General features: G+C 36.7%; 1 protein-coding gene across 1 annotated transcript in view; it reads right to left on the bottom strand.

Moving 5' to 3' along the window:
• vamp3 (vesicle-associated membrane protein 3 (cellubrevin)) overlaps positions 1-15,364 on the bottom strand; it is a 29,848-nt gene extending 14,484 nt beyond the window's left edge. The window contains exons 1-2 of the mRNA XM_079844226.1: positions 15,275-15,364; positions 2,565-2,643 (exon numbers count right to left, since the gene is read on the bottom strand). Of these exons, the coding sequence (XP_079700352.1) occupies positions 2,565-2,643; positions 15,275-15,276 (81 nt within the window). The 5' untranslated portion in view covers positions 15,277-15,364. The remainder of the gene's footprint in view (positions 1-2,564; positions 2,644-15,274) is intronic.
• Positions 15,365-16,393: the final 1,029 nt, after the last annotated feature.

The following is a 16,393-nucleotide window of genomic DNA, read 5'->3' as shown; positions in this document are numbered from 1 at the left end:
CTAAACCTGACCCAACTACAACAGGCCTAATTTAACTCTAAATAACAGTTACAGTAATAATTCTTGGTATGCTACAAACTTCCAAGCTTCAGCTTTATTTTGCAGAAACATGACCATATTCTCTGGCTAAATCTTTTAGAAAGCATCGCCTTATTGTTTCCATGGCGACGCGTCGTGCTTCTCACGTGACACACAGCTGCCACAATAATGCTGTATGACAGCTCAGCTGAATCGGGTTTATTTCGTTTTTTCTTTTTTTATTCAAAATATTCACAAACTTGCTAACTATGTCAATCATCTGCTATTCTGATTTTCAATATGTGTAAGTGAATATGTGTTAGTTGATCTATACTGCGCGATGGGCTTCGCCATGTTAGTTTGCGCCTCAGAGAATCGGATCCGTCGGATTTACATCACGTAAATTCATTCACGTCTCACGAAATACATGAAAGTAAGTGACCGCTGAACTGGGAGAAGAATAGAGTAAACTATATAGTTACTATATAATGTGTATCTGATATGAACAAAACCCGTAGTCAAGTTATAACTGCCTGAAAGGATTGTTTTTGCCGCTTCCATTGACATCAGTGTGTGTTTATTGCTAGTACTTATGAGCATTTAAATGTCTGAAACATAAAATAAACATGATGTGGTTGAAAACACTAAGTAGTTGTGATATGTGACGAGCGTTGAGCTCTCTGGCTCGGTGCCAGCCAAAGCGCGAAAGCACGTTTGAATTTAAGTGGCTCCGAAATCTGCGTTCTGATTCGGTCCGGTACATACCGGTTGGTTTCGATACCCAACCCTACCAATGAATGTCAATGCGCTTTGATTAGGTGTTTAGCATCAGATTTCATTAAAACAAACATATACAAGGAGCTCTCACATTTTCTACAGGTTCCTTTGGTCACAACACATTCCCAATCATTTTGCCATAGAGTGAGTATATGGGTCAAAGACAAGACGTCACAATTTTGGTGTCCGCATCAAATTATGTTTAAAATAGTCATTTTATATACATAAAAAACATGTTAAGTGCAAGTAAACTGTCTACTTTACTATTTCAAATAACATTTGTCAAAATAAAATGTCAACATTTAGGGGAAATGTTCCAAAGTGTAAAATTGTCATTCAGCGTAATGGTCCGGACTTTGATTTTGCCATTACATCTTTAAATAAATGAATAAAATAACAAGTAAAAAAATACATTTGTTTTCTTGGCATTTTCAAATATGTGTTGGGTGTGTTATATTAAAAGGACTATGTCTTACTTATTTTTTTAAGTATTTAAATAACCAGGGGACTTTTGTCCCGAAAATCCAGTTTGTAAGAGATCATTCAGTGTAACAGGATCAAGAAGCCATTTTGGAGTCATTCGACAGTCTGTGACATCATCAAAAGACCCCCTGAAGACCATGTGGTGCTGCAGAAAAGTGAATTCATTGCTCTTAAATATTTGATAATTCCACCTGGTGTGGTATCCTAAGTTACAAAACCGCACGTCATTCAGTGAAATGCCAAAAAAACATTTATATTGTTAGAATTTTTGAAAAATAAGTAGATGTTGTGAATAATTGTGATTAACTTTACTGGTCAAGCTCACTTTTTGATATAGATGGCCAGCTTATGGCCTGCAATATAAGCTGAAGTAGAAGTTTCGTCATTCAGGGTAATGCTTTTTTCATTCAGTGTAACAGATATATTTATGTAAAAAATTAAACAATATACTTATTCTAACCTGTAATCATTAAAATATATAAAATAATGTGACCATACAAAATTTGTATTATATTTTAAATGATTTTTACTTCCTTACAAAAACTTATTGCTGGCAAATGGGTAAACCTAGTGGTTTGAAAGATAGTGGCAAAGTATAAAGATTTAAAAATTACAATTAATTAGTATTTGTGGGCTGGACTTTGATACTTAAATAGAGTCTTTTAATATGCCATCAAATGATTCCTGTTTTAAATATGCCTAATAAGATTTTCTGATACATAAATATTGTTACACTGAATGACATTTTAGTGGGTGTCTTCTGTAAATCATGGTAAAAAATGTGATAGTCATTATTTTTTGCTAAGAAAATATAAAATGAAACAGGACACATTCTAATGTACAGGAAAAAACTAAATTTAAAGCTGTATTACACATTTATTTTTTTGATGCTTGAAAACCCCTGTTTCGTCTTTGACCCATATACACATTTAAATCAGAAAGTTTCTAGAAAAAATGGGAATTTAGCAGCAGGCAAACCCGTTTGTATTCACTGGTGGCGCCTAAAAACAGAAGAGTACAAACTTGCATTGTATATAATTGTAATATTGTAGTCATGTCGGGTATTGTAGGGTGGAGTCTCATGGCTCAATTAAATGTTCAACGAGCATATTAATCACTGTACATTCTGTTACAGTCATTAGCCGTCCTGAAATTATGTGAAACTTCACATCACAAAGGAACCATCCCTGAGAAGATCGCATCGCACTGAGAGACGGAAAGGAAGTGGACTATTTCTAGCCGTCCATAAAGAACATTGGGAAACGGTGTCAGGTGTGTCCTCTTACCTCATCCACCTGTGCCTGCGTCTGCTGCAGCCTGCGGTTACTTCCTGCAGAAGCAGAACCATCTGCACCCGGGGCGGACCTTTGACACAGAGAGAGGAGACGGGTCTTACATTACATTAAAGAAGAAAAAACGTTTGTCAAGACAGCTGGAAAAGTCCAGGCAAACAAACAGAAAATCTACTTGAGCAGTCAGTATCAATTTTTTAAAGTGAATAAAGCTTAGCATAACGTATTCATTACTGCCGCTAATGTGATTTGAGCTGCGTGCTCTAGTCAGAAAGCATCTGTTAAGCACATAAATGTCCTGTTATGTCATTCTAATAGGAATCTAGTGTGACAAACAGCATATGATATTCTACTGCCACCTAGGGGCCGATTGACTGCATGCATTGAGTAATTACAGGTTGATTCAACAGGGAGAACTAAAACTACACATGTAAACAAACATAAAAAAGCCTAAAGTGCTGTTTTCAGACAAACACACCATACAGAGGATTTTACAGAAGGAAGTACAGATGAGTTCATAGATTCAAAGTGGTGTGAAAACACAAAACAGGAACGTGTATGAAGAAGCATTTGACTAAAAACAGGTATAACACACTCAAGCCCAAACACGTTTATTAAACGAATATTATGATGGATTTGGATGTGTTAAGCGCTCTGTAAATATCTGAATACACACTGTGTGAACCAGTTCATGAAGAAAAGTACACTGTAAAACGCATAAAGCATGAACCAAGTCCCACTAGATTTACAGTAGTCCCAAACATGGAAGGCTGAACAACATACAACACAGATATCAAAATCTCGAATCATAATTTCTCACAATTAACAGAGCCATTTTTGCACAATGACTTTTAATCTGGTGTCTGTGAACCATCCTGGTTTTTTTTCAGAGAGACATTTGTAAAGGTAAACCCTGCTTCACGAGAAAGTGATTGTTGTACTACTCTTCTCAGCAGCCATATCACCCTGTAGCCCAAGACTGGTTTCCCACTGAAGCCAAGCAGGGTTGAGCCTGGTCAGTACCTGGATGGGAGACCTGGGAAAACTGGGTTGCAGCTGGAAAAGATGTTAGTGAGGCCAGCAGGGGGTGCTCAACCTATGCTCTGTGTGGGTCCTAACATACCAGTTTAGTGATGGGACACTAAACTGTAACATGCACCATGACCATCCTTCGGATGAGACGTTAAACCGAGGTCCTGACTCTCTGTGGTCATTAAAGGGTTAGTTCACCCAAAAATGAAAATTCTGTCATTAATTACTCACCCTTATGTCGTTCGACACCCGTAAGACCTCCGTTCATATTCGGAACACAAATGAAGATATTTTAGTGTAAAGCTGATGCTGAGAAAGGCTTCAGATAGGCCTCCATTGGCATTCAGTACATTTACACTCCCAAGACCCATAAAAGGCACTAAAAACGTCGTTACAAAGTCCATCTCACCACAGTGGCTCTACAATAATTTTACGAAGCGACGACAATAGTTTTTGTGCGCAAAAAAAAATCTAAATAACGCCTTTATCCAACTTGTTCTTGTCTTCCGTGTGTGCCTCCACGACGCATGCGTGAGAATATGACGCAGATCCGGCGTTCGGACACATGACCCAGAAGCGATTTGTTTACAAGCAGAGGAAGAAGCGAGTATCTAAGCTGTTGGATTCTACATTGATCGTGCTTTAGGTCTCGGCGTAGTGCTCAAATGGGACTAAAGTGTGCATTTCATGGATTCCCAAACCCCGGATCTGCGTCATATTCTCACGCATGCGTCGTGGAGGCACACACGGAAGACAAGAACAAGTTGGATAAAGGTGTTATTTTGATTTTTTTTTGCGCACAAAAACTATTGTCGTCGCATCGTAAAATTATTGTAGAGCCACTGTGGTGAGATGGACTTTGTAACGACGTTTTAAGTGCCTTTTATGCGTCTTGGGAGTGTAAATGTACTGAATGCCAATGGAGGCCTATCTGAAGCCTTTCTCAGCATCAGCTTTACACTAAAATATCTTCATTTGTGTTCTGAAGATGAACGGAGGTCTAACGGGTGTCAAACGACATGAGGGTGAGTAATTAATGACAGAATTTTCCTTTTTGGGTGAACTAAACCTTTAAAAATCCCAGGATGTCCTTCAGAAAAAGAGTAGGGGTGTAATCCCAGCATCCTGGCCAAATTTGCCCATTGGCCCGCCTAGGGCTGGGTATTGTTCAAAATCTTTCGATCCGGTGCCAATTTCGATACCTCAGTTTCGATACCGGTTCCTAACGATACTTTTTTCGATACCATATGTTTTAAAATCAATTTCAACATCAACAAAAATACATTAAACACAAAACTTTTATTTTTCACCTAAATTAAAACAAATTCTGGTAACACTTCTCACTCAGAGTAACATTATTAATAAAACTGGTTGTGTTTTTTGGATAGGGGTGCGCTTTTATATCCACTTTTATAAAGTGTAGCCACACTTTAGACCTCTTTGGCATTGTAAAACGACGCATTAGAACACTTGAGAAAAAACAACTACACTTGTGTTGTGTGACTGCGAGTATCTTCAGAAATCCTCCCTGTGGTGGACAGACAATCGCCGGTGCTTTAGGTCCTTACATGCAAGTATGCTACAGGCTCACACAGACACAGCCACCTTGGCTTTTTGAACCGAAATTTGTCACCGAAAGATAAATAATTTATCCAAGTTTTTCGTTCGATGCCATAAAAGTATCGCCGTTCGGTGCCCAGCCCTACCTCTGTCCCCCATATACTGATCGTCTCCTCTCCACCAATCAGCTGGTGTGTTGTGGGAGTTCTGGCACAATATGGCTGCCGTCGCATCATCCAGGTGGTGCTGCACATTGGTGGTGGTTAAGGAGTTCACCCTTCCACATGTAAAGCGCTTTGAGTACCCAGTTAATGAAAAGTCACTGTGTTGTGTGCTCTAACAGACACCAACGAGCACGACATCATTTAGAAACCGCAATAAACTCCACCAAGATAGCCATATTTTGCAAATCCACAACCGTTTATCTACAGATCAAGTATAGTAATGGGAATGTAACCATTTGGAGAGAGTTGACTGTCGTAAACCGGACGAGGCGCGCTATTTGGATGCTGAAGGGAGAATGATTGACAGCCGCAGCGGAAGGAAGACGAGTTTCCTGAACGTTCATTTGACAATGTAAATATTCTTCTGTCCCTCACATTACGCTATGGAATGGCTTCAGAATACCCTGAGACCAGGTATATGCAGGGCTCGACATAAGCAATGGCCCGATGGCCCGGGGCCAGTAAAAGAGTATGTCGGGCTAGTTGAATGGCCAATCACTGGCCCGCGAGATGTCTAAAGTGAAAGTAAAATCGGCGTGTGTCTGTATATTAAGCTGCCTTCACGTGCTATCGGAAATTTGGTCATTCCGACTTCTGACGTCGTGATTACGAGCTCATTGCATTCAAGTTTCAAAATGTGAGGGCGTTCATGTGCAATTTTTACCTAGGAAACTCGTATTTACGATAATTCCGAGAGCACGTGAAGTAGGGCTGCACGATTTTGAGAAAAAACCTAATTGCGGTTTTTCTGACAAATATTGCGATTGCGGTGCGATTTTCGATTTTTGCGTTCGATACTTTTAAGTGCATAAAACCTAAAATTATGAATTATTATAAGACGACATAATGGAAATTAACTTAACCACTTGGTCATTTATTTTGTTTTTAAATTTAACAATCTTAAACACTAAAAAATAGAAAATGAATTCTTATTAGATTTAGATTTACAATTAGAAAAACAAAATAATTCTGTAGTCCACTGCCATTTACTGAACATGAAACTGTTATATTGCAGACATTTTAAAATAAATGACAATAACAATTAAAAACAACACCTTATCCAGCCTTCTGCAAGATAAGAAAGTGCCAAACGACACGCACGTCGACATATTTTACATTTAGCACTCTTTTGCTCCACGCCGTTCTTCGCAAATCCAAAATAAGTCCAAACAGCTGAAGTACCACCCTTCTTGTTAACCAAGTGCTCCGCTTCCTCTCCCGTCACCGAAGAAGTGCCTTCGGCCAGTTACAAGCTTTTTCTATTGGCACAATTCGAGGTACACGACACGTTGTGTGTTAGCAGCTTTGCTGCTGACAGAAAGCCGACCGCCGCGCCCGGTGCATTGCATCATACAACCTTGTTTCCATTGCCATTTCTAATTGGCCAGCAAGCCAGGAACGCAAGATTCGACCATTTTGATTGGCTAATAGGTTTGTCACTCAAATGTCAGAGGCGGGGGAAAAAACCTCAGACTCCTGAGGTTAGGTTATTGCGGGAGTTAAAACCTCAATATCGATGCGATAAAGGTTAATCGTGCAGCCCTAACGTGAAGGCAGCATTGGATGCGTGAAAGTCTTAAATTGACAGCAGGGCAGCCTAGTGAACACGCCGCCGCTTGTCCTTAAAGGGACAGTTCACTCTAAAATTATGTCATTATTTACTCACTCTAATGTTGTTCCAAACCTGTATTCATTTCTTCTGTTGAACACCGACAGCTGATGGTAGCGATTGACATTCATATTATTTCCTACAATGGGGACCAGCAACTGTTTGGTTTCCAATATTCTTCAAAATATATGACTGTCTGACTGTCTATATGTTATGTCCAACAGAAGAACGAACTTTATTCAGGTTTAAAACAACTTGAGCGCGAGTAATCAATGACAGATTTTTCATTTTTGAGTGAACTATTCCTTTAGTGGTTAATAAAATAACAAAAGACAAAGACAAAATCACTCACGGCTCTTGACTGAAAAACTAATACAGTAACTTAAATAAGAATCAATGTATATTTTATAGGGAAGTCTATGTAGTGTTTTATTTTTACATTTATTAATTCAATTTCATACTTAAATGCTGCTGTACAGCTCTGAGCTGCCAGTGTAAATCTTTATAAATATATATTTATTTTATATTATACAGTACACTAGGAATGTGTACAAGGTTTTTTAAAAGTAAAGTTAAGTTTAAGTAAGGTTTTTCAAGTCTTTTAAGTAAAATAAAGAAAGAGTATTGCCATAAAAAAAATAGTATTTTTTCCTCCTTAAGCTCTTGCTGTTCGGCTAAGAATAGAATAGCACAAATCGGATGCGACTAGCCATCAGAACCGAACCGAAAACCGTGGTTAAAAAAAAAGAGGTATGTATTGAACTGTGGACTTACTGTATTGTTGCATCCCTACTTTGTTCCTACATGAACTGCCTACCTCTTTGCACTTCAATAAAAAAAGACTTTGTGGTATTTGGCATATTTGTTTTTGCAGTAGATTTTGGGGGGTTATTTTTCCTGTAAAAATATCGAGATATATTTTGCTATTTGCTCCATATCGCCCAGCCCTACTTTTAACGATTTAATACTTTAAATTAATTAATACATTTACTCAGCAAGGATGTGTTCAATTGATAAAAAGTGATAGTAAAGACTAGGGCTGGGTGATAAAACGATAACGATATGTATCGTGATATCGATATCAATAAAAAATGCATTCGATAAAACGTTTGATTTTTTTTTTTTTTCTTCGTCAAAAGAAACCAGAGGTTGCGAAGCAAGTTTGGTTGCATGAACAAAGGCACTCGCTCTCTGGTAACCAAGCATCGTAGGGAGTGACAGGCTAACTCCACAAACTTGTTTTACCAGCCTTGTTTATACTATCGTATTTTGCGTAACTCGTTCGTTTGGGGATGTGTTTATACTCGCGCTTGCCGTTGTGCTATTCTTGACTTTGGCTGAATCCGAAATCACCCCCTAAACCCTCAATCACCGTTCCCTACTTGAATCCACTAATACAGTTCACTTGAAGGAGTGAATGAAAACAAGTGAGCGTTGTGTGTACATCGGCTGTACGCTTGTCATTGCGGTGCAAAGTGGAATTGAATGAGTGCACTCAATAACGTCCACTATGGTTTCGGACACCACTACAAATGGCTGTCCTCTCAAATAGTGCCCTATGTAGGGTATAGGGGGCGATTTGGGATTCAGCCTTTGAAACTACATGGAGAGGTAATGTTACTCTGCATCAGTGCCTTATGACAAAGCATCTAAACGGTAACAGTTACCAAGAAATAACGGAGGCTCTGCACCTTAATGTTAAGAGATAATTGTTAAGTGTTCATTGTGATTTTAGACTTGTGTTTATATTTTAATGATTTGAGAGTTTTCCATGGTTGTGTTGACATTTCTTCCTTTTATAACTGAGGGGATTATAATCAGAGGAAGGTTACATTTAAAATAAAAATGTTTAAATGTAAACTAGTTTTCTCCTGGTCCTTATTTTAAATAAGTCATAAAAATATCAATAATTATAGATATCGACCGATATGAAACACTTGTATCATGATACAGTTTTCAGTCATATCGCCAAGGCCTAGTAAAGACTTATATTGTTAGAAAAGATTCCTATTTTGAATAAATGCTTTTTAACTTTTTATTCATCAATGAATCCTGAAAAAAGTATCACAGGTTACAAAAAAACATTAAAGGAACACGCCACTATTTTTGAAAATAGGCTCATTTTCCAACTCCCCTAGAGTTAAACAGTTGAGTTTTACCGTTTTCGAATCCATTCAGCCGATCTCCAACATTGATAATCAGCAAATTAGAACGATTTCTGAAGGATCATGTGACACTGAAATAAATAACATTCACAGCAATTCACCCTTCGCCGCAAGTTTGATTGACAGGCGATTTTAGCAATCACATCGCCGAATCTGCCGGTTTGTCCGACAAAGCAGTCAGGAGAGTTAGCAGATTAACTGTGGTGGACTTGAACTTGGGAAAACGGTGTTTATTGACGTCTTTCCGTAGTTGAAAAAAAAAATATTTTAGTGTTCATTCATGTTTATCAATGAACTAGAAGGAAGAGATGATCGGTTCACGAGCAGCTTTAACTGAGGCACTACAGCGATCACGACACATTAAAGAGCCACAAAACGCTATTTATTGTTTACATTTCTTAAAAAAAAATGACAATTTCAAAGTTGAGACTGTTTCATATCAAAAGTAACCTGCTCTGTCCTGTCTGTCGGCGTGTTGTCAGTGTCCTCTTTGCTCCGCGATGTATTTTCTCTACGTGAGAACGTGTGTGTGGTGTGAAAGTAGGGATGCGCGGTATACCGGTACTTGGAAAATACCGGTATATATTTTATTCAAACAGTACAATATCCTGATTTTACTCATTTCGGTATATGCTGCTGTTCCGAAGTTCACCGCTAGGTGGCAGTGCGCTACCCAAACTGACATGAAACCGGCAAATGTGGCACCAGAACAAAATGAATACAGCAGTTTAATCTCACTCAACACGCACAAAACTAATTAGTAAAGAGAGGATTAGACGTGAAATTTGGAATTACTTTGCTTATAAAACTGCTGAAGAACCATCAAACCTTGCCAAGCATCGGTCACTTGCCAATCCTGACTTGTACAAGGCTGGATTTCCCGAAACCTTCTTAACACTACGTCGTTCTTAAGTTATACCTTAAGGTGTACCTTAACGTTAATAAGTGTTTCCCGAAACTATCTTAGTTAAGAATACCTTCTGTAAGTATTACTTTCGTAAGGTTGGTCTGGACCACTCTTAGCTATACCTTATCACTATTGACAGTTCATTCCACTAGTGGCCATCACTGTGCAAAAAGCTTCTTTACATGTCAGTCTATACGAATATAATTCTGAAGTTGTAATATACACCCAGTGTTCAATCAGGCTAATTTTTTAATGCAAGGATTACAATTGTCATTACACTAATGGTTGTTAGCTTTTTAATTATATTATCCAAAGGTACATCAGCTGGCAACCATTAGACAGGAAAAGCTTAGGAGCCTATTTAATTTAAGGGAATGATTGTGGAGGGGAGTTTGGTCAAACTATGGCAGCGAGACAGCGAATAGTTGTGCTAAATCAAAGACGGCGCCGTCCGCGGAGCCATTTAGTGTATGTGCACTATTTCATACGTGAAAACTTTAGTCCCCTGGCTACCATGTCAGAAGCCGCTATTCAAAATAAATTTCGCCTGCCACGACAGCAAATTGAGCAGCTTTTAGATCTTGTCGGTCCAACTTTGTCGAGACAAACTGGACGGAGCTACCCTCTCAGCCCTGAAATCCAGCTGCTGGCGGCTCTCCGTTTTTATGCCGTGGGGAGTTTTCTGGAGGTGGTTGGGGATGGATATGGGCTGAGTAACACCTCGCTGTGGCGGTGCGTTCATTCAGTAACGAACATCCTGCTTCGTCATGCCACAGAGTACTATATCCGCATGCCTTCAAACAAAATAATACATAACAAACATGTCCACTTATGACCAAACAAAATGTTTATAATTATGTTTGCATATGATACAGTTTATAAAAATTTCCAATTTATTCCCATAATTTTCTGTAGATTCTTGTAAATTCCTGTTAAATTACCAAAATATTTCCAAAATTCCTCAGATTAAGTTCCCGTGAAAAGTTTCCGGAGATTTTCCGCCACTTAGCAACCCTAACTGTCATTAAGTTGTAAATAAAATAAAATTATTATATCTATACAGTAGAGATGCTCCGATCAGCATTTTTGGGGCCGATCACCGATCACTGAATGGCAAGGGAATGGGAATCTTTTATCTATAATCTTGCAGAGTTTGCACCATTTGCAGAAATGAAACTAACTCTAAATTAACTGTATTGAGTGTTTATATTGTTTATTTTAGAAAATGAGATAACTTAAGGCTACTGTAGGCCATCTTTCCCAAAAAAAATTATATAATAAATGTATATAATTATCTCACCTAAATATTTGATCATGCAGTGCATTTTTGTTTTTAAAGACAAATTTTCAGGTAGGTCTAACATTAGTTTTGAGGTAAGAAATACTAAAGACATTTAATAAGGAATCAAATGTAAATTAATATTGGTCTTCCCTGAATAAATTCAATTAGATTAATCCTTACACTTAAGGTTGCAAAAGTTAGTCATTCAAGAGCAGTGAGTGTCAAAGGTTCATCAAACAACACAAGACAAAGAGAAACTCAGAGACAGCAGCAGTTTATTCGACAGCTGTCACTTTAAGAGCGAACACGGATACAGTTACATGCAGTTGCACAAACGTTCACTCGCGAGTCACAACGGGGTTTACGTGCATACTCGTCAAGACGGTCATTTAGTACATACATGTGTGTGTATCTGACCTTTTCAGCGCAATTTGTACTCGCAAGCTTTTTGTGAGATGGCCTGTGTGTGTGTGTGTGTGCGCGCGCTCTCACGGTCTGGAGAGCGCGCGAGTGCTGAGCGGTTTGAACACTGCCAAGACTTAAAAATAAATGCAAATGATCAACTTTAGTGACGATGCGACACTGCCTCGATTGTGCAAGTGGCAATCAATCAAAAGCTGATCAATCATCCCAAAGCGATTATCGGCAGATAGAGATCGGCAGGGTTTTTCCTACATTGAAAATTTTTTGGCGGCGCCAAAACAAATTTTTGTCCCGCCAAAGCCTTATTTGATCAGTTATTGTGATTTATGAGTGATGTAGATCTACTGCGCTTGTGATCGGCGCATGTCAACTGATGACAGAGAGAACAAGCGGAGAGCCCCCGCGCGCACGCTCTCGGTCTTCAAAATAAGCACCGTTTTAGCATTCTAATATTCCACATATCACGTTAATCAAAAGGTCGGAAGACCGAATCCATGTTGCACGTGGTGGATTCGGACATTTTTTTCCTTGAACTACCGCTGGATGTGAATTGCGCTCAAAAAACGCTAACTCTTCACCGACCAGCTGACATAAACCATACTTTCAATAAACGGGAAACAAATCCTATCCAGTTATGAAGTGTTTTCTGTGTGTTGACAAATCTTTCGCGATGTTCTAACAGACGGGATTCACACACAACGCGTCTGCTAGTGTCCGATTCGCGACCTAATGACTCCTTTGAATCGAATCATTTTAACGACTGGTTAGAACAACTGAACTGTCCAACACTGAACTCACGAATCAGTTTAATCATTTACTCAGAACATCTGAAATGAGAACACAAGTGTGCTTACCCAATTTAGCAAGAGTGGATAGTAAGAATTAGTTTGAATTATCCACAGTCTTTCAGCTTATTTCTGTTGACAATGTGTAGTAAATAAATAGCCTAAAATCATTTAGTTTAGACTGGAGTGAGGTGAAACCAGAACAAAGTTGTTATTAGCTAGCTGATAATTTTATGAAATTGTATATGGCAGAAAATTAGGCTATTTGTTATTTTTTTTATACTTTTTTTAATATTGATATGGTTATATACCAAAACAATTATTTGTAAATAGTTTAAAAATGAGGAACAAAAGAAACAAAAATCAAGGTATCGAAATAAGATAAGCAAAAATTACAAACTGTTTCTTTGAATTTATTTTAAATGTATTGTCAGTATTGCGCTTGCAGATCACGTGGGTAGGGTACTTTTTACTGTGTATGTGTGGATGACCATGTCGGTCAGCCACCACCGAAGACCATTTTTGACCCAGGAAAAACCCTGATCGGTTGCCGATCAATCGGAGCACCCCTACTATACAGCACACAGAAATGTGCAAAACTGGCACCTTTAGGGGTACAACAGCTTGTCACAAGGTCAGTACCCTTGAAAGGACAACTTTGTAACTTTGTAAGGTGCATTTTTTCAATACCTTAAGAGTAGTGATATGTTCCCTACTATGATCTTTTAGGGGTAAATAACTAAGGTACAAAGCTGTCCCCAGTGACAGGCTGTTGTACAAGTTTTGCACATTTTTCTGAGTGTGTGTGAAAGGTCTCAAGCCAGGCTTTAAATCCGGTCTAATGCTGAGGATAAAGAGTGACGACAGGACACTGAAAGAGAAACATCAGGAGCAAAGAAACACACACACACACACACACACACATTCCACACCCAGACGTGGAAGGCACTGTAAGCCTCCAGATCATGTGACTGTGGCAGAAATCTCACCGCCTTTCTAGATGTAAATTATACAATGCTGAGCTCTGTTTATTAGGGGTGTAAATCAGATTTTTCATGAAAATACAATCGGATATATCTTTTACAGTATCGTTACAGTATTTGCGACACCTCAAACAAATGCCGCAACATGATTATGATTAGATAAGATTCAGGAGCCTGCAATTATTATGATATTATGTGGCTATTTTACAAAAACTGGTTACATAGACAAATCCTGTATCCCAAATGGGACATGCAAAACAAATATTCGTTTTTGGTTGAATAATAAATAATGAAAAACAATTATTCTGAGGAACATATTATTTTTTATGCGCTGCATTGATCCATCATATCATTATTCATTTGATTTATGCATCGATTCATATCTGTATCAGTATACACAACCCTGATATTTACAGATGTCATTTTTGCTTATGTTTTAAAACTTACTAGTAATTAAACAGATGATTATTGTGTCATTTTTAACATGAACTATTCAACTTTTATTATATTTCCTCAACCATAATTTATATATATATATTTAAAAAAATCTGTCTAAAACTATAAACTATGTTCGGCTGATCTTTGATCTCTGTGATTCAGAAAACATTAAGTGTGACCAAAATAAAGATCAGTTTCAAATGAGGTCACACACACACACACACACACACACACACACACACACACACACACACACACACACACACACACACACACACATAATGAGTTTCCTCACTAGAACAATAAAGCAATAAAAGGTGAAAACGTTATGTGTTCATCAATAAACAACATCAAGCATAACAAACAAATACTTAAAGTGGATTTAATATGACCATGCCATTAAAAGTTTAGTTTCTGATTAATTTAACGCACATAATTATCTGTTAAATGTCATATAAATATTATTAGAGCTAAACTATGATGTTTAAATTAAGTGGGGAAAGAAATTACTCTCATGTTAAAATTCTGTATTAATCAAGAGGTTAAAATGTTCCTTTAAATACATATGAATATATGTATTATGATTAATATACACGTATATAAAGCTGTTTATATACACTGTTTATAGTACGTCACCAAACATACAAGTCAACAATATTCAATCAAAGAATATTAACTGAAATAATGCTTTTGAAATTATGTGAAATCTTTCTTGATGAGGATAATTTAACTATGATAATCGTATTAATAGTTTTATATTAAATCTACACATTTCTGCCGCAACCTTGCCAAGCATCCGCATTAAACAGCCAAAAGACATACATTTATAGAATATATAAACAACGAAGATAAAGCAAATATGATTTTATAATGGTAAAACATCTGACTGTTTAGACTGAGTTTAAGGTTTCAAGTTTTAACAAACTTTGTTGTTAGAAAAAAAAACTGTTAGCCGTTAGCATGTAAGTTAGCGGATATACGCACATATACAGTCAAAAACTCTTTAATTAACAATAAAGTTCACTGTTGGCGTTATTTGCGCCGATTCCAACAAAAAGAGACTTAAATAAACTCCGAAAGTGAATAAAAGTTGAATAAAGTCAGGAAGCTAACCTGCTAAGCTAACCTGTTGCTTAGCCGCTTTCACACCCATTAGCACAACACAAACTTTACAAACACACCCAGAAAGACTGATCTCACTGACATTCATTAACATGTAAAACACGACAGTACATACAGGCAATGCATATGGACTCAATGAGATCGTGAGAGGGATGTTAGTGTAATTTTACTTACATGGTTGTTGAGTTGATGTTTGATGTGTGAAGGCCCTGGTAATACTTCAGCTGCTACTGTGAGCGCGTGAGTGTGTGCGTGCGCGTGCACAGAGAAAAATTCAAGAAAAAAGTTGAAAGTGGATTTTCATATTAATTAGATAAAAAACAATGTAACCCTCTATAGTACAGTGTATATTACTATTATTTAATATATTATATATAAATAAATATGTATTAAATTATAGTTGTAATGTAATATGGCTCAGCACTATATATATATATATATATTAGGGCTGCCAAAAGATTAATCGCGATTAATCACATCCAAAATAAAAGTTTGTGTTTACATAATATATTTTTGTGTGTACTCAGTATTTATATACATAATAATTATACAAACACATTCATGTATATATTTAAGAAATATTTGCATGTACATACTGTATATACATTTATATAATTTATATTATATATAAATATAAATATTTTATATATAAATATAATAAATTTTTCTTAAATATATACATGCTTGTGTGTGTTTTTATATATTATTAATAATTAACAGAGCACGCACACATATATTATGTAAACACAAACTTTTATTTTGGATGAGATTAATCGCGATTAATCTTTTGACAGCCCTAATATATATATATATGGCCAATCGATTAATCACAATTAATTACATTCAAAATAAATGTTTGTGTTTACATAATATATGTGTGTGTGCTGTATAATTATTATGTATATATAAATACACACTCCTTCTCCATATATATATATATATATATATATATATATATATATATATATATATATATATATATATATATATATATATATATATATATATATATATATATATATATATATATATATATATATATATATATATAGTTGTCAGAAAAAAGTATGTGAACCGCTTTCAGAATCTGTGAAAATGTGAATATTTTTAACTAAATAAGAGGGATCACACAAAATTCATGTTATTTTTTATTTAGTGCTGTCCTGAATAAGATATTTTACATAAAAGATGTTTACATAGTCGATAAGACAAAAAAATTGCTGAATTTATTAAAAAATTACCCCGTTTATGAACCATTGATTCTTAATATTGTGTGTCGTTCACTGATGATCC

This window comes from Gobio gobio (genome assembly GCF_949357685.1).
Source record: "Gobio gobio genome assembly, chromosome: 19".
NCBI lineage: Eukaryota > Metazoa > Chordata > Actinopteri > Cypriniformes > Gobionidae > Gobio > Gobio gobio.
This window is presented reverse-complemented; position numbering and strand designations above follow the sequence as displayed.